This window comes from Arvicanthis niloticus, chromosome 25 (genome assembly GCF_011762505.2).
Source record: "Arvicanthis niloticus isolate mArvNil1 chromosome 25, mArvNil1.pat.X, whole genome shotgun sequence".
NCBI classification, from domain to species: domain Eukaryota; kingdom Metazoa; phylum Chordata; class Mammalia; order Rodentia; family Muridae; genus Arvicanthis; species Arvicanthis niloticus.
In genome coordinates, this window is record NC_133433.1 from 13,676,874 (window position 1) to 13,696,934 (window position 20,061).

General features: G+C 36.1%; 1 protein-coding gene across 2 annotated transcripts in view; it reads right to left on the minus strand.

Annotated features, from left to right (window-relative positions):
* The window catches only part of Cngb3 (cyclic nucleotide gated channel subunit beta 3), a 183,081-nt gene that overhangs the window by 151,558 nt on the left and 11,462 nt on the right, over nucleotides 1-20,061 (minus strand). For both annotated transcript variants that reach the window (XM_076924115.1, XM_076924114.1), the window contains exon 3: nucleotides 6,549-6,660. In XM_076924115.1, coding sequence (XP_076780230.1) covers nucleotides 6,549-6,660 — 112 coding nt within the window. The remainder of the gene's footprint in view (nucleotides 1-6,548; nucleotides 6,661-20,061) is intronic.

Consider the following 20,061-nt stretch of genomic DNA (forward strand, 5'->3'; position numbering starts at 1 on the left):
ATATTGAAAACTGGTTTGAAAGTATTTTCCCCTCCACAAAATCGAGACAATGTCTGCACATTTCCATGGAATAATTCTAAATGTGTATTTTAAACTGTGCTAATTTTTTTTTGTAAGATTTAGATATTAGGAATTTCTATTGTAGGCCTTGTTTTATACTGACTCATAGCATACAATCCCCAGGGAAGTAATTTTCTCCTTGTCATATTCTTGACTTTCCACACCTATCTTTTTTTTTTTTCCTCTTTTAATCTTGTCTGCTCCCATCTTGTCTCATCTCTTCCTTTTCCCCTCCCCTGAGTTAGAAGTGGAACAAAGGTAAGTTCTATTTTCACTGTGTGTTTTGAGGGATAGTTTACTTTTCAATGGTTTGCTTTTCAGGGTCCAAGTTTAGAGAGGAGTCTCCAGTTTATTCTTCTGTTCAGTTTAGCCCCCTGTGCTATGCATCACCAATATCATGTTTTAATCCAGATCCAGGCCATATAAATGTGGACAAAAATCACAAGAACAAACTTCAATTCTTAAAAATCTGCATCCATTTCGTTTATTTTTCTATCACCTTAGTTATGCTATAAAAGTACATTTTAGCTAGTGATTTAAGTTATATTCTCTCTGAAGAATTTTCTTTACAGATATTTAATCTGTCATATAGCTAGTGAGAGAAGTCAGTGATCAATACTGAGAATCGATTAGTAATCTGTTGTTCAAAGTGTTTTATTTTTTATTCATTTGTTTTCTGAAACAGCATCTCGTGTTATCCAGGCTGGCCTTAAAATTGCCATATTGCAAAGGGTATTCTCCACTGTGGATCTCTCTGCATCTATCTGAAAAATGCTGGCATCACAGGCATATGCTGCTACAACTAGTCCTAAGAGTTTTTAATAATTAATCACAAAAGCAGTGTTTACCATAGAGGGAAGTTTTAATTTAGGACTAAAAGTGATAGCACGTAATTTTCACAATATTTCCCAAAATACTTCACGAAACTAAACTAGCATGGCTGGTTTCCCTATGTTTATTTATTTATTTATTTATTTTAAATCACAAGCTTACAAATCATTGTACGACTAATTTTGTTTTATTGTTGTAAACTCGATAGCTGACATTCCTTTCCTATTTCAGCTATACAGTCACATATGGTTTGTTAAAGCATCTTTCCCGCAGTGATTCTTGCTTTTGCTAGTTACAGAACAATAAACATCAGTGTTTATGAGTGCTGATGAGATTCTGAATTCTCCTCTCCTCTCATTGCTCCTGCTGCGAAATGATTGCTTAGTTTAAAGCCACCCAAATAGAGACTGATTGCTATTATGAACAGAGCAAGCTATTCATAGAAATAACCTTCCTTCTCAGCATCCTGGGTAGCAGTGAAGGCTGCGTTCTGTACTGGAGAAGTCAGACTTGTAGCAGCCCCACCCCGACTCAGGCGCTGAATGCTTTACTCATTTCCTTGTTTGCCATTTAACCACTTAACCTATCAGCACCCAGTTCTGGCTTCTCTTTCAGATGTAGCTATTTGACATTTCCAGCCAAAACATGTCTTTCGTTTGGTATTCATTAGTGTCCATCAAACTGTACCTTTTTTATATTTAAAAAAATAAGGATATGCTAAGATAGAATGCTACAAACAGACCCCCTTTTTTTTCTTGGTAATGGACAAATGGCTTCAATGGATCTTCCTAGAGTGAACCCTCTATCTTTCAGAAGCTAAATGATTCTCTGACAAGAAAACAAATTAGTTGATTTTTTTTGAAGGAAGATTTACAGAGAATTTTTTTTCTCAAATGAACAACTAAGAAAATGTTGTGAAAAGATATAAAAAGGGGAAAGATACCTGAACGTTGCTTTAACACAAACAGATTCCAATCAGAAATGTGGACATGCAGTACTGAGATGTCTTAAAATCTTCCTTAGATGCCATATATTTAAGATAAGTAATATTTGGATGTAAAATTAATTTTGGCTACCTTTAAAATGTTATGCAAGACAAGTTAAGATATAATAGAAATATTTTGTTTTATGAAAATCAAATTTATATAATAAATACTATAATGTCTTTTTTGTATTTACATAAATTACAAAGGAGACATACTGTACTTAAATTCATACACACATTCTTTTATTCTTACAAAACAATATTTGAGGCTAAGGTACAATGGATTATTTTGTTAACCGAATTCTTACTTTTCTGAATAGTTATCTTTGCAGTTCTCTCTATGACACAATGAATATCATTAGTTGTGTGTTCAAGTGAATGCAAATTTTATGTTCAAGAGTTTTGAGTAAGCACGAGCCAAGAAGACTGTGAAGTAGTGAGAAGACCCTTATGTTAGAATCAGAAAGACAGGCTTCTGTGTAGTTTTAATTTATATATATATATTATATATTATATATATGTGTATATATATACACACATATATGTATATATATACATACACATATACATACATATACACACTTTCATATATACATGTATATATATATACACACATATACATATACTTATATATGAGTGTGTGTATATATATACATGTATATATATATGGAATGGAGATGGTGAGAGAAAAAATGCATAACATATCCACTTGATAGGGCCATGGGGACCTTGATACATGGGAAAACATTAGTAGTGTGTTTTTGATGAAAAGTACAAGGATATCATAAGACCAAGCACAGCAGATTACCTCTCCTAAATAGCTTGGGTCACAGAACCAGCAGAAGGTCTCTAGATCCTCACATTTTGAGCTTAACATTTGTCACTTGTTGTCTTTTCACAGGACAAGGAAAATTGGCTTTTGTGTCTTGTGCTTGTTGCTTTTACAATGAAACTTATATGAATCTCCCTTGGAGTAGAAATACACAGTTGGGTGTCCAGGTTATCTGGTTGCTGACTATAAAGACCAGTTATTTTCAGCTTCTATTATCTTGTGAACCAATACTTAATAACTTTCCCCATCTATGGGTACATATTGTTGGTTCTGTTTTAGTGCCTGATGCAGGTGGCAGTGTCTATGTTCATGTTTTGTTAAAATTTTCCTCTCTCCATCTTCTGCACATGATGGAAATCAATATGAAACCAGTAATACCACCCTGCAATTTTTACAGAAATTTCAAATCTACATCACTCAATATCCACAAATGACTGTTAACTCTTTCAGATCCAATAATCTCTTTTGGTCCAAAGTTTAGGTCAGACGATGAAGTGAATGTACTTTAAAAAATATCTTACATTTAGATTTTATTAATAGTATATTTTTTGTAAACTTAAAACTTGAAGTAAGAACTAGGGATTCACATATTTACTTTAGCCTATAATCAACTAAACCCTCAATGTCTTTCAACTAGGAGAACTTTTTAAACTTTACATTGTTCAAAGCTGAATATACTGTTTTGTATTTACTGCGGATACCAAAAGAATCTTGATTCACTGGGTATATTGTGCAGTAATGTTTCCCTTCAACAGTTATCTTTGATTCTGTGTAATGATATGCAAGGATATCCATAGGATTCTATCTAGGTAGCCCTGGTTCACATGACATCAAGAGAGAGTTTCTGTAATCCCCAGGTAGCATCATGCTAACTCCCTTAGCTTTAATCAAGTATGTCACTAGAACTTTTTTTTTTTAACTGCATGCTTTCTTTTTTCTTAATTCTGAGAAAATATATGACCGCCACTCCCTAAGAAAGCAGAAGCATTTTGTTACCTTGGATATAGCACATAGCTTGTTAATAATTCCCAAGCTGCATTGCTAGCTATACTTCAGAGAGCACGATCAGGAAGATATCAAAAAAGTCATCTAGAAGTAAACAGTTTTTGTCAGCCCAGAATAGTTAGGTTGACTAAAAGTCTAGCAAAGAGCAAATAATTGAGCCCTATGAGTACAACACTGCTCCCTTCAGATCTTTGTGAGATGCTCCTCATGTTGACTTTCCCCAAGGATGTTGAGAATGACTGGGGAATCTTGGGTGTTGTTCATACTTAGCCTACTCCTACTGATGATCTATATACTTTTGAAAATTCAGGCGTTCTGGAGAATTGAATTCAATATGCTTGTGTTCATTGCTGATTAATTTAATCAATATTGTGCCCACCATTGATCTGGGTACTGAGGATACCATTCCTAGCTTCATGAAGCATGAAGGAGGAAAAGAAGGAGGAAGAGGAAGGGGAAGAGAAGAAAAAGGATGAGACTGATGACTTCAGATAATCACATGAACACCTGCAGAGATATGTGCCATGGAAGAGCTCTTATGTAGTTGAGTGTGACCTCACTAAGAAGGTCAGACAAGCTCCTCCAGAGATGTGAGGATATGATGACTGTACTCGAGGAATGGGTAGGAGGTTGTTAGGGCTGACAGAGGAGGAGACAGTTCTATAAGCAGAGTAAACAGTATGGAATTAAATAAAATCTTCTGAGTACCTGTGACTTGTAAATATCACATATATGTCCTCAGATGGAGGGATGAGATGAGAACTGTACCCAAGCAGTGCAAATATACAGCTTTGGATGAACCCAGAACACTTCTTTCTCTGTTGTAACTATTCCTAAGCCTAGGCCTGGAAGCTTCTAACCTTCTAAAAGCTGATTTACTCAATCTGGCTTCTTTTGGCTTCTCATTGAATTGCTCTGCTTGGAAAAACTGTCTCTGAATTCCACAAACTGAATTGCACTGACTACACAAACTGATGGGAACTGCACAGATTCAACAAATTCAACTGAGCTGCCCTGGACCTGCACCCAACTGAGCTCAAATGAACTCCACTACATTGCCTGATCTCAGTTGAACTGCCTGCCCTTTATTCTTGACTCACGCTGCACTGCTCTTAAGCAGCCTCTCTTTCCTGTCTGTTTTATGAGAGTTGGGCACATCCTATCTTTGACCCATTCTGTCAAATCTTTCTCTGATTTGTCACTTTGTCTGTCCCTTGAATAAATGTCACATTCAACATGACTGTACCCTTTTACAAACAACCTTTACTTTCATTGTTTGGGGTTAAAGGTGTGACATTCCAAGCAGGTCATACAGACCTAGGAGGTCTTTGGATGTGATCCCTTGCTAGAGCAGCCATGTTGCTAAATTAAAATTTCTCTACAGTTACCACAGCTTATTGGAAAAGCTTAAATATGCTAAACTAAATGCTAAAAAGAAAAGTTAGTTCAGAGGTTAAGCTGCTGATTAAAGAGGAGAATGTTTGGTGGGAAGAAAGAAAAGTCACCACTCAGAAATTGATGTCTTCTTTAATGTAATTTTATTCTGAGCTGACCCTTTTTCTATAGGAAACTAATTAAACTCTTTGTGCCCTGAGTTGCTTATATTGCAGGGTAAAGATAAGGGGAGCCTACTAATGGCAATGAAAAGCCTTTCTATAAACATCAATAATTACATAACTAGTATAAATACGTGCACATTTTGTTGCAAAATCTCTAGCCCTTAACTGAGACTTTAACATCTTTTCTGTGCCTACATATGTTAGATTTTATTTTAACATTGGTTTGTGTGTGAAAGAGTGAGGTTGTGTTTATCTTCATGTACAACCACATTTGTGCTCACCTACAATACATTTTCTAGCATCTATTGTTCAGTCATTATAGTTCAGAGTTCAGTCAGAACTCTGAATATGAGATAATCATAAAGATTCCTATGAACAGTAGATGCTTTAACGAAGTCCTGGGGCAATGAGCACAGAAAAGAAGTAGAGTGGTGAGGTGGGCAGGAAACAAATTATTTCTACTTCCCTTTGAATAACAATTCTTTTTGCCTGATCCAGAAGTTTATGTTTTTATTGTTTCTTATACCCATTGCAATTACCTTAAGCATAGCTAAGCAACTCAAATAGTGTCAGCAGGCATGCAATGCCATGCCAGGCAGTAAAATGAGAATGTTCCCAGCTTCTCCCCTTTGCCCTTCCTCTCCCGTGTGTGTGTGTGTGTGTGTGAATTCACAGACTTATATTTAATTTGGCATCTCTTTGTGATATTTCAAGTCATTTTATACACAGTATTTAAAAAACTATTCCTTCAGTGGCTGATAGATTGCTTGCTTCTCTAACTGTCTTTTGTTATTATGTTGCTCTTTCTCTAACAAAGAAAATCATAATCTGTCTTCTGCAATATTACAATGTTTTTAAAATCAAAATAGTGATTTCTTTATCACTTGGAAAATTATTTTTCAAAAAAATTTAGTACTTGGAAAATTATCTTTCAAAAACATGTCTAGTAAGTATGTGGGCTGTTTCCATGATGACATAGTAACTCACACATGTGGCTGCAATGTTTGTGTGAGTTGGATTTATCATTCAGCCAGTGGCTGACTGGACTAGTATCCATGGCTGATTAGTATCCATGGCTGGTCAATAATGCATGATGAACTGCTGGATGAAGTGAATTTTCCTTTTCTGGTTCAGTCCCCTGGCTAAGATTCTGCTGTAGATTGCTTGCTTAAACTTTTGCTTAACTCATAAGGGAAATAGAAATTTACCTCCCCCTGCCCCCACTGAACTGTCAGTATGAAGTCTCCAACCTATGCTATGTGCTTCATGTTCTTACCTGACTGGCTTTTCTTTCTCCATCTCTGACATTGTTCCGGTGAGTTCTGCTGGACATTCTGGGTCAGGATTTGTGGTGAAACCTCTGAGGGAGTTTTCCCCAGTGCCGTTGTCTAGGGCAAAGAAATGACACTAAATCGAAGAGCACACATCACTCTTGACACAGTTTTATTTGGAAACATAATCTACAGAGATGCTGATTCTCTTCCAGAAAAATCTTCCAGGAGAACTCCTCACACAGGAGGACTAACCTGGAGGCCAAAGAAAAGTATACTGAAAGTTTGTTTATTTTCATGATCAAAATTTCACATTGTATATTTGCCTCATAATGCTAACAAAACACAGGATGAGCTCTCAGCATCCAAAAGGCACTGTTGGGTTTGTTATAGTATTCAAAATTTATGACTACAATTAATGCATAATATATTCAGCAAAGTGAACAAGGCAGACATTTGTCCTTGATATTAGTTTAGAATCCACAGTCTCATTTTTACAAAATCAAATTTCTCAGTTTGATTTGATTATTTTAGATTTGTATGGAATCCTTTCTATAGAGATTACACCAAGTAGAACACAATAGCTCTATTTTCAATTCAGAAATATTTTTCCATCAGATTTACAAATATAATTTCTAATTAAGATTAAGAATTGCTATTTGATTAGAACATAATCCACTCATTGCTATATACTTGAATTATAGAAAGTATTTTATAGAAAGTAAAGAATTGAATATTAAAGGTTATAAAAGGTAAAAAGAGAAAATACATATTTGAGTAATTATTTGTTATCTATGGTATCCAATTTATTTTTAAGTAGATGTACTGTATTTAGGAAATTTAAAACAAATTCTAATCATCAATATCATTGTACTGCAAGGATCAGGTATGGTGGGTATGGGGAGACAGGGTTGAGATAGGTAAATGCAGGGAGAGACACCTAGAATTAATGGGTACTTGACAGGTGGTATGGAAACCTAGTGCAGTGTAAACCTTCTAAAATAAGGGAGGTAATCTTGAAGAAGTCTCCAAATAATGGGGGATAGAGAGTCCTCACTGGCTATCTTTTGCCACCAAATGAAACTTCCAGTACTAGGACTGAATCACATACAATTGCGTTGATAACCAAAGGTTTCCCATGGAAATCCCCAAATAACCCACATTGTTACCAAGACAACAGGTTGCTTTCCACAAACTGACAATAAGGCTCCATTGCTGAATACAACACCTATACAACTCATTGAACATGTAGAGGTAGAGGTGGTCCCTGCATAGGTCCTACCTGTTAATATATTTGGTACTCTGAAGGCTACCAAAAGAGAAAGGTACTTATCAACCTAGCCACAAACCTACAGGTGCCATTCTCCCTATCAGATATGCTAGGACAATGGTGGTACAATGCTTGTGGGAATAACAACAATGTCTGATTTGTCTTAAGGCCCACTCCATGAGATGGAATCCATACCTGATACTACTTGGGTGGCCAAAAGACTCAGAGACTAGAGAGACAATATAACCCAGAGATCAAAGGTAATACCAAGTACTATTGGTCTTAGAAAATAGTAGTGGTATTCTGCTGTACTCAAAGAGCAATGTCTTATTTCTGCTGTACTCATTGAATGCTTAGAATGCATAGTTCTAAAGGAGGTATCTCCATCAAACCCCTTCTCTCAGAGTTCAGGGAACCCTGCAGAAGAGTCAGAGAGTAAAAGAGCCAGAGATGATGGAAAACACCAAAAAACTAAGGGCCTCTAATTCTCGTAAGCAAAGCTCATAACAACTCACAGAAACTGAAACAGTTAGCATGGGGTCTGTACAGGTCTTCATCAGGTCCTCTGAGTATATATTATATTTTTCAGTTTAATACTTTTATGGCATTGCTGAGTGTGAGAACAGGTGAGTCTCAGATTCTTGTACTTTCCTTCTTTTGTGCTCTTTTCCTTTTGTTGGTTTTCCTCATCCAAGTTCCATATGATGGCTTTGCTTTATCTTATTATATTTTATTTTGTTATGACTTGTTATCTTTTAGAAGCCTATTCTTTTCTAATAATAGAAAGGGAGTGGATTTGAATGGGAGGGGAGATGAAAGGAACTGGGAGAAGCAGAGGTAGGGGAAAATAGAACCAGCTTATGCTGTATGAGAAAAGAATCTATTTTCAATAAAAGGTAAAAACAAGTGAAAAGAAGTAGTCCAATTTAATATTGGAAATTAGAAGCATAAAACTGATAAATCAGGAGAAATCACAGTATAATAATTTTCATTATATAAGACCTTTAAGGTGAAATTTTCAACAATTCCTCAAAAACCTTCCAATACCATATGCCTTCAGAAATATATTTCAGGAGTAAAAATTGAGTCACTGTTTACTGTTTCTAAAAAGTTTGTGGCTAAGAAAGCTTGAACTCCTGGCTTTCCCAGGGGACTACTTTCCTCCAGGCTTTCAAGTACTTTTCTACGAGATAGAAAACATGGTACTAAATATATTCTCATTATGTTTAAATAGACTCCCTCAAGTGTTTACACTGTTTTGAGTGCTAAAGAGCACCAGTGTAATTACAATGTTAAAGTCTGCATAAGGACCTTCTTCTCGATGAAATACTGAAACATGTTTAAAATCTTCCCCCAAACTGCAGTGCAGCACGTAATCCGTCCTAACAAATGTGTATGGAATGTTGATTAGCTTATCAGTAGCTAATAGTATCTGACTCCTAGAGTAAAAGAACAGCACTTTTCATGGCACTCACTTGCTTTCATAGAAACACAGGAGGATCTGTGGTCCCTATGTGCCTGTGTCAAAGCATCTTCTGTTTTACCATTTTTCTTTTGGGGGGTACTTTTATTTTTATTTGTTTTCAATTATGCATTTTAATTAATTATTTTAGTTACTTATATCCCAATTGTTGTACCCTCCCAGTCCTCCCTCCTAGAGTTCTTCACTCTTTGCTCCATCCCTTTGCCTCTGAGACGTTCCTCTCCCCACACCACCCCCAGTCCCTGGCCCCCTTGCAAGCATCTGCCTTTTCTGGGGCATGGAGTCTCTACAGGATTAGGTACATCTTCTCCCACTGGGGCCCAGAGGTACTAAAATAAAAGTTCGACATCCTTAGTCATCAGGGAAATAATGCAAATCAAAACATGTGCCCTTCCCCCAGGCCTGAGCAGGTCTGCAAAGTCATTTACCACAATAGACCAAGGAACAGTAGGACCTAGGAGAGGCATTGCATTACCAGCCTTGGTGCCTTGGAGCCTGCTACCTGAGCTAAGAAGAATGGACTGCCTGCTGAGCTATCCTTGACACCTTCCAAACTGCTATCTCCTTGCTCAGCCCCTGGGCTGAACCCAGAAGAGACTCTGGGGGTGGGGCTTCCTCTTTATATGTGAAAGCAAATTATTAAACTTGGAGCCTTGATCAGAGAACTTTGTCTTGGCTTCATTTCTTCCTGCCTGTTTCTCTATTCTCAGCCTCTCTTGCAGGTGAACCCGTTCAGCTGTTGCTGCAGGTGGCAACAGAATGGCTCCCGAACAGGGACAGACCTGAGGACAAGAGATCAGCTGAAGAATCTTGTCTGGTGTAGAGCTCTATGGAAAATGGAAGAAGAAGATTATCCTGCACACTTAGTAAGTAGCAAACGATTTTGATACTAGCGCTAGTTATGGTTAATTGTTGAAGGCTGTGTTTGCAGGAAGTATGTTTGTCAGGGATAGGGTCTAGGAAATAGGCACTAGCCCGGTGTCATATTTACCTAGGTGCTGACAATGAATTATGGGACAGGAGAATTCAAAGTGGGCATTTGCCCGCAGCTTACAAGGATTGCTCCAGGCGGGAGTATCAGGGGTTTCAAATAATATGTTAGAAAAATTTTTGGCAGAGATAAATTCATACTGTGCATGGTTCCCACAGGAAGGAACCTTGAATAAGAAAACCTGGGAAATAGTTGGACAGGTTTCAGGAACTACTAAGGCAGATCCTAACACCCTTTGCCTTTGGGAGCTTATAAAAGATGCTATTGATAATCAAATAGGGGGTGACAGTGAGTTGGGGAAAGGAGAGTATTTATAGGCCCAAGAAAGGCAGCCTTAGACTAGAGGAACTGGGTTTAAAAGAATTTGAAAAACAAAAAAAGGCAGAGCACTGAGCAGTATCCATAATTCTGCTTCTTTGTTTGTCCCTTGGCGTGCCAATGTCCATGTGTCTCATTGTATGAATGATTGGTCATCTATGTTTTATGTTCTATGTTTAATGTTCAAAAGATTGTTAAAATTGCTTGATTCAACACTTGGTCTAGTTTAACTTGGTTTTCAAAGGCAGTTTTAATATGCAGAGCAGCGGCTGATAAGTTTGCTTAACACCTGTAGCTAAGAGTCAAGCTCAGCTGGAAAAGCCGCTTTTAAAGGGACCAGCAGGTTTTTTGGATTAAATAAGGGAGTTAAGAGTTGTTTGTCATAGAAAAATCTCTGTGACAAGGTGCTTTTATCTTGAAATTACAGCTAGAGAAAGCGAGAAATTTTGTTTGGTTTAAATATATAAGATGTGTTGTCACTTCATTTTTGTTTGTAATTGGTTTTAAGGTATAAATATGTTCTACATGTCTTGGTTATAGGTTATCGGCCTAAAGTTATTGGATATGATAAAAAAAGTTTACAACCTTGGTAACAAAGGTTGGCTTAAGATTGGTAACTCAGGGTTAGAGTCATTCAGAAACCAGATGTATAAAGCTAAGATTTAAAAACAATGTCTCTTTAGTGAGATATTAAAAGCTGCACTATCATGCATTCATATATAAGAATTGGCAGCAAAACTTTATAGCATAAAGGTAATCTACTTGGTGTTGATTTTAGAGAAAATAGATTGCTTACATCGTTAAAGATTGGTTTTGTTTCTCAAAAATATGGTTATACTGTAATGTTGCAAAAGAGACTTAAAAACATAGTTAAACTGCCAATATTCCATTGGCTACAGTTGGTAGTTCTATCAAGAGTTTGAGATTTTTTGATTTACCCATGTTTATAGAGAAAAAAATACAGCACTTATCTTTTAAAGTTTAAATTTAAGGTTTAAAAAAAAATTCACAGTTCAGGCCTAGCCAGGCCTCAGAGAACAGGTCAGAGATTAAGAACATTTACATTTGAATTAAGACAATGCAGACTGAGCTCTGCAGCTCAGGTGCCAAGAGTTCCTTTTGTCCAGGGTCTTCACGACCAGGTCCTAGAAATGTGTTTACCAGAATTTGTCGTTTGCCTTCATTGTTTCTTGTGAGAAGAGGGATAAATCTAAGACCCAAAGACTTTACAACAGTCTGTGGGCCGAGAGTTATGATTATGCTGGAGACATTAAAATTATGCCTACTTCCCTCCATGAGTTATAACTGTACTTGCTGACAAAAATATTATGCAATTTGTTTTTATTCCTTTACATCCAAAGTTGTTAAAAATGAGATGCTTTGGATTCCTCTAATATATGTAACAATTATTAGAGGATAATGTTGGCTTTTATCTGATATTCTCACTCAGATAAAAAAGATTGGTTATTAAATTAATCCAAAACAAAGTTCAAACTTAAGATTTATGAAGCTAATGGGGCATTACAGCCTGACTTGCCTACTCCAGCCACCATTCCAGTAAATGCTTATAGAATTATTATAGATATAAAAGATGTTTTTATACCATTCCTTTACATTTCTTGTAAAGGTGGGAGGTTTACATTCAGTAAATTTGCTCTTAATTTTTGAGAGCCCATGAAGCAGTATTGTTAGAAAAGTTTGCCTCAAAGAATGGTTAATTGCTTTAATATATATATATATATATATATATACTTTGATGCTACAAATTAAAAGTTTAAATCTTTTAGTGTATATTATTCATTATATGATACTTTATTAGCAGATTTCTCTAAAGAAGTTTTCTGCAAGCCTTTGCTCCAATATAACGAGATTCACAAAATTTTGGAGTATTTGTTGCTCCAGAAAGGATTCAAAGGCAGTATCTTTTCAATATTTGAGACCTCAGTTAAATCCTAAGCAGATTGTGACACAGAAAATTCTAATAAAAATAGAGAGATGGCTCAGCCGTTAAAGGATAGACTTAAAATTAAAAATGGAGAAATTGAATTGCCAGCAACCACATGGGGGCTCACAACCATTTGTGGTGGGGATCTAGCGCCATCTTCTGGCTTGTAAGTGTACATGCAAAAAGAAAATGGTTTGCTTTTAATCTTGATTTGCATTTTTAAAATTTGTTAAGAGATATTAATTGGCTAAAACCCCATCTTAAGCTTACTATAAGAGTAAGCTTACTTAAGCTTACCTCTGTTTGATATTTTCATAGGGATACAAGTCCTAATTCCCCTTGACAATTAACTAATAAAGGAGAGATAGCTTTGCTGAACATAGAGTAAGCTGTTAGTTATCAACAGATAAATTATATAGACTAATAAATTGTTGGCTGTTTGTGTTATTACTACTCATATGTCCACAGCAGCCCTTTGGAAAAAGAAACCATTAATGTGGATTTATTTTTCTATATCTACAAATAAAGTTTAAACATCCTATTATAAAATTATGATTGTGTTAATACAAGATTATATGATAAAATTCTAAAAGCATTTTGGATAAAAGGTTTATTCCTTATTCCAAATAGCAATTAAATTGGTTATTGAAAAATAATGATATTTGGCCTATTACATGGCAAACATTTTACACAAATTTGATAATCATATGTTACAGTTTTTCTCTATGCATGCTTTTATATTTCCTAAAATTTACTATGCATGCAGCTCATAGAAAAAATGTTTGCTATATTTACTATATTTACAGATACCTCATCTATTGAAAAGACAGTATATGTAATTAAATCATGTGTATTTTCTTGAGTTTCCCCTGCTTCAACACAAATAATTAAATTATGTCTTGTAGCCACTGTTTGAAATGCTAAAAAATCAAGCTTTCAATTTATATACTCATAGCCAGTATATGGCTCATGATTTATAATTGCTTAAAATTGTTTCTTTTTTAGATATAGCTAATTCTCACATTTTATTTATAAAAATACTGTTTCTTAACTTGATAAGACATTTAAAAGCTCATTGGATTGCCTGAACCCCAGGGCAATGCCAGAGCAGATTTGTATACTAGACATATTCTAGGCCTTTCAAAAATAATTGGCCATACAATCTTATTCTTTACAACATCAAAATAATAATAGCTTAAGACAACAATTTGTCATTTCTAGAAAGTGTGCAAGTTAAATTGCAAAAACTTGTTCTCAATATCTTCAATTTTTTCATAATGGTGTTAAGCCTTGAGGACATATATAATCAATTTTAGCAAATAGATGTTACTCATTTTTTGATTAAAAAATTAAAATATGTACATGTGAGTTGACACCCTTTAGACCTTTTAGTTGGAACTACTTTAACAAGAGAACAACTGAAAATATAATTAGTTATTGCCTGTATTATTTTCCTATATTTGGTGTTCCATATCAGACTAAGATAGATAATGGAACTGGATATTACAGTTATTTGGCTACAGTCAAACATTTGAGATGTTTTGTTGACAATTTAATATTACTGATATTTCCTTATTATCCTCAAGGACAAGAAATTGTAAAAGAGAGATTGTGAAACTTTAAAATAATATTTTAATAACTCTCTAAATATGGGAAAAACAGCTAATGGTGCTTCTTCCCTGGTTTTACAAGTAATTCTAAAAAATTGGCTTTTTTAAACTAGAAAGGGGGAATTATACCACAAGGTCACCAGAAGCCCACCTTTCTTTTGTCTTATTTTAAATTTTCTGCAAACTGATGCTAAAGGTCAGTCTGCAGTGGATTGCTACTGGCATCCAGTTACTTCTAGCTCATTTGCCAGGGACTTATGGAGAGACCCCTTAACTTGGTACTTGGTGTAGTCCTGATCCTGTTTTAATTTGGGGTTGTGGGTCAGTCTACATTTTTTCAGACAAAGAGAATGGAGCCCGATGGCTACGTGAAAGACTGGTCCATCAAGTGGACACAGATCTTGAACCTAATACTTATGATTCTAATGATAAAGATGGCTCAAAATCTTTATCACCCAGCTTATTTAACTTGGTATATAGTCTCCACTCTTACTGGAGAGTAAGTAATTTTTACTAAGCCACCCACCTGGTGGCCAGACTTTGTGTCTGATCCCTGCTAATTAGCAGTTGGATTAGATAATGAAATACTTCTACTTCCAACCTTATTTTCTACATTGCTTGAATAATCATGTTGCTTTTAACCTTTGAATCTTATATTTTAAGCAGATTGATTGCCCTCACACAGGATCGCTCTCAGCAAGCTCAGCTATTCATCATGGCAGTTACACATCGCTGTGAAGAACTACATCTAGTGCATGCCCACAGGTCCTTTGGTCTGAATGTGGTCTGGGTCTAAAGAGTGAGCCAACGATGGCCGGTTAGTCAATGACGGGTAAGAGTGTTTTGAACTCCTATAAACCTAAGACAGAGGCATACATCATTATACTATGTATGTTTTCCTCAATGACAGGTAATTATAGGAGTAATTTTTAGCTCCCATAAACCTAAGACAGAGGTATACATCAATATGCTATGTATGATTTCCTCAATGATGGGTAATATAGGAGTAATATAAATGCCAACCTAAGACAGACATGGTCGCCTGGCCACTCGAGATCCTAGACAGGAAGAAATATTGTGCCCCATCCAGATATTGGCACTGCCATCTTAAAAAATTAATGGGGGAACTGTGCCTTTTCCCAGGCCTGAGTAGGCCTACAAAGTCATTTACCACAATAGACCAAGCAACAGTAGGACCTAGGAGAGGCATTTCATTACCAGCCTTGGTGCCTTGGAGCCTGCTACCTGAGCTAAGAAGAATGGACTGCCTGCTGAGCTATTCTTGACACCTTCCAGACTGCTATCTCCTTGCTCAGCCCCTGGGCTGAACCGAGAAGAGACTCTGGGGGGTGGGGCTGGGGCTTCCCCTTTATATATGAAAGCAAATTATTAAACTTGGAGCCTTGATCAGAGAACTTTGTCTTGGCTTCATTTCTTCCTGCCTGTTTCCCTATTCTCAGCCTCTCTTGCAGGTGAACCCATTCAGCTGTTGCTGCAGGTGGCAACAAAAGCAGTCCTGAGGTTCCACCTTACACCAATCAGAATGGTTAAGAGCAAAAACTAAAGTGATGGCACATGCTGGTGAAGATGTGGAGAAAGAACACTTCTCCATTAGATGTGGAAGTACAAACTGGTATGACCACTCTGGAAATCAATCTCAGGATTCCTCAGAAAACTGTAAATACCTACACTGCTCCTGGGCATATACCCTGAAGATGTTCCAACATACTACAAGACACATGCTCCAGTATGTTCAAAGCAGTATTATTCGTAATAACCAGAAGCTAGAAACAACCCAGATGTCCCTCAACTGAAGAATGGATACAGAAAATGTGGTTCATTTATACAGTGTAATACTATTCAGCTATTAAAAACAAGGGCATCATGAATTTTACTGTTTTTCTTTATCCAATAAAAGGATATTTTTTCCCTCTTATCTCAAATGCAATGCCATTTTATTCTAGGTATCTAAAATGTGGTAACCTATCCTTTCTCATATCCATACACACTGACATAATTTCTGTTTATTTCAAAGCAGCATCCTCAGGGTTCTGGAGATTGAAACCCCCCCCCCACACACACACACAAGATCTACAGTTATCATGAGCTTCTCATAGAAGATGGGTCAAATAGTGGCTGTGGGTGTTCAAATATCTTTGTAGGAACACCTCTTTTTAAAAGAAAAGTATGTTTAAGATAGATCATAAAATATGACTTTAAGAAGTTCTCAATATATTGGCTAGGCAGAATTGGCAAAACATCATGCCTTTTATAGACTCTTTTTTTATTAAAGATTTATTTTTATTTTTGTTATGTGTATGTGTGTATTTGTGACTGTATGCTACAAGTGTACAAGTGCCTATAGAGGCAGAAGAGAACTTTGGATCCCTTAGAGCTAGAGTTACATGTATTTATGGGTGACATGAGTACTGGAAATTGAACTTGTATCCTCTGGAAGAGCAATAAGTACTAAGCCATCTCATTTGCTTCTAACTCTTTCTTATAAAGACCCATGCTGTAATACATGCTTTTTATAGTACATGTACATTTGCGGTATGGCTTTATGTTGGTAACAAATACATGATTGTTCTTTCAATCAGACCTTTAAAATTTATCTTCATCCCATTTTGACTTACTTTTCAGTAGATCTTAGCACCTAGGCATGTTTTCTAGGGTCATCACCACACCCTTCTAAAATGACACAGATTCTGTGACAGTTCTAAGAGATTTATGAATTAATTAAAACCTAATTTGATCTGTGGTTAGGGCATTAATTATGAAATAAGTACATAATAGTTTTTCAATGAAGATGAGAAGCCAGTATTGCGTATTCTTGAATTCAAAGTAGAAAAACCAAGAAGATTAAAACAAAAAAGATGCTTATCAACTGTGGTTCAGTAAGGGTCTCTTTTTATCCACACAGCATGTTATTTTGTGGGAACAGATGGTAAGGATGTTTACATCATCCTCATGAAAGAGAAATATAAAATACAATGCAAATCTTGCTCTCAAATCTAGGGAAGATTTGTCAGTTACATGGTGAGCTTGTCCTTAACTTTAAGTATGGCCAACAAAGTCAGATGGATAGTGTAAATCTGCCTATTACTTGGACATGACATCAATACTGTCAGACCTCATCAATGCAGCTGTACAAATTCTGACCCCGGATGTATGTCCATATCAGATACTGAAACTTAAAATCAAAATGATGTGACATGGCTGCCTTTACTGAATGTGTAAAAGTCAATGGTACTGGGTATATCTCCTCCAAACACCTGGCTCCAGCCTGGCAGCATGTCACACTGGGCTAGTATAATATGCTTCAAGTTTTCCTGAGCCTAGCACAGCAGTGCATCCTGAAGATCAGAGCAGATGTCAAACATCTGCCTGTCTTTTACAGTCAGGGAGTAAGTGATGTGAAAAGACATTAACCTCCTGCACTTTATCAGTAACATTAACTAGATGCTGGAAACATATTCAAGGGAAAACTTATTTTGGAATAAGATTTCAATTATAAATGTACTCAACTGGTTTTCTTTTGGATGAATATGAATACAGAAAAATTGAAATGCTTTCCTTGGTGAAAGACTTATCACTGGATGATTTCTCATGGTTGAATTTCTAACTGTAGGATACCAAACATATTGTGGATTCTGTTTCAAAGACAGATCTTTCATTGAGAACTAAGGATAGGGTCTGAAAAGATGGCTCAGAATTTGAGCTTTTGTTGCTCTTGCAGAAGACCCAAGTTTTGTTCCCAGTATTCATGTCAGGCAGCTGATAACTTCCTGGTATCCCAGGTCCAGGAGATCTGATGCCCTCTTCTGGTCTCTTCAAGGGAATACTTGTATTTGCTCCTACACACACAGACACATACATAACCATACATTTAAGACATCAACAACAAAATTAATTTTAAAGTAAAAGAGAGAGAGGAAGAAAGGGAGGAAGGAAAGAAAAGAAAGAAAGGGGATGCAGTTGGGTGGGTTCAGTTGGGTGGGTTGAATGTTGGGGAGGATCTGCGGGTAGTTAAGGGAGGGAAACCATTATGAGAATGTATTATATAGGTTTTTTTTTTTTTTTAAATAAAGAAAACACTTGCATAAAGAAAAAAAACACGACTGTTAGAACCCAAGTGATTGTATGTTGACAGAATGGGTGAATCAAGAGAGATAAAGTCCTGTATTTTCATTAGATGCATGAATGATACTTTTATGTTTACTCAGTGAATGGACATTTGGAATTGCTATAATGAGGAACAGTTTCACGAAGCAAGCGCATAACTACTTTCTATCTTCCTGGCACCCATGATTGTGTAGTTTATTCAGCATGTGGCCAATTTATAGACTCTCAATTGTATCACATTCTTAGAATAATTTCTCACTGTCAAATGACAGGAGAGAAGATGAAAAACATGACAGCAAGGCACACGAAATGGAAACTTAATGTGTCCTAAAATATTCTCAAGAAGCTGAAAACGCTATGTCATTCATAAATGTACAAGCAAAATACAAAATCTAGAGAAGCAAGTCTAAAAAATCTAAAGGATCAGCCTCAATAAGAATTGTATAAACCAATCCATTTAAGAAATAGTTTAAGAAACTTTGGGTCTGGTAACTTGGTGGGTAACTTGGTGGATAAGTGCCTGCTGTCCAAGTATGAGTTGCTGAGTTTAGATTTCTAGCACTGAACTGAAAGTTAGGCATAAAGTCTGTGTCTGCAGTTATAGAGCTGGGTATAAACAACTAATTCTGGTGTACACACACACACACACACACACACACACACCCTTCCTGGGCTGGAGGTATTCAAGAGGAAGCTGGACACTACACTATAGCAGATAGTGCAGAACAGAGCTCTTACATCCTCTGCTTAGGCTTAAAGTGATAAAGTATCATTTAAAAGGATATTTAACAAGTATTTCTTTTAAATTGTGGAACATATTGTCTCAAGTACAAAACAGAACAAATCAAGCATAAAGAAGGTGATTGACTTTATGTTAGGTAGCTCTGGTAATATTAGAATCATAGGATCTTGTCTCAATGACACACTCAGCCATTTCTTGAAATTAATTCATTTAGAGAACACATTTTATGAACAGATATTAAGGAACATTGTGAGTTACTAGCACCAGCTATTGAATAAAGAACTCTAATTCTTGCATCACAAGTTCTGTGGCTGACAGTGGGTAAGCTATGTTTTCTGTAACAGTTTCTTCATCCATAAAATGAGAAATATTTTTGTCTTGGGGATCTCTGTGAGGATTAGATAAAGACTCCATTTGAAAAAAAATTCAATACGAACACAAAGTGTTCTACTAGTCAGAGTGAATAATTGTCTTTCAAAAGTTTATATTAACTTTTTCAGGTCTGCTCAGCAGTTTTCTATGTGGATCGTACATGAGCTTCCATTTACTTAATAACTTTCTCAGACTCAGGAAAACACAATGAAATTTCTCATGAGTCAGCTGTGTTCCTTAGCAGAAAAAATATACAAAAGGCAACAATTTAATTGAATTGCAAGTACATTTAAATAATGTAAAAACATAAAAAATATGTAAAGAAAAATAAAACATCTTACCTTTGTTGGTTAGGTGCTTTTTAGTTGATGAAATTAGCAGTAACAGTTACTATATAACTTAGAGTGTGGTCTTCTATTGAATATTTCTAGCACCCTGTGTTTTCCAAACATAATTTTGCCTTGTTTGCTTCTCCCTCTTCAGTGAAGCATCTCCTGTGCCATATGCAGGAATGCACACAGATGGTGCATATGGATGGACACTTGACCTAAAGAGTGTGGCCTGTCTCTAGCTGGTTGGTGATACCCGTGGTGGTGTGAAGGGCTCTATGTTATCTAAAACTGGGAGTGCTCTTACTGTAATTTGGACTTGGAGGTAACTAC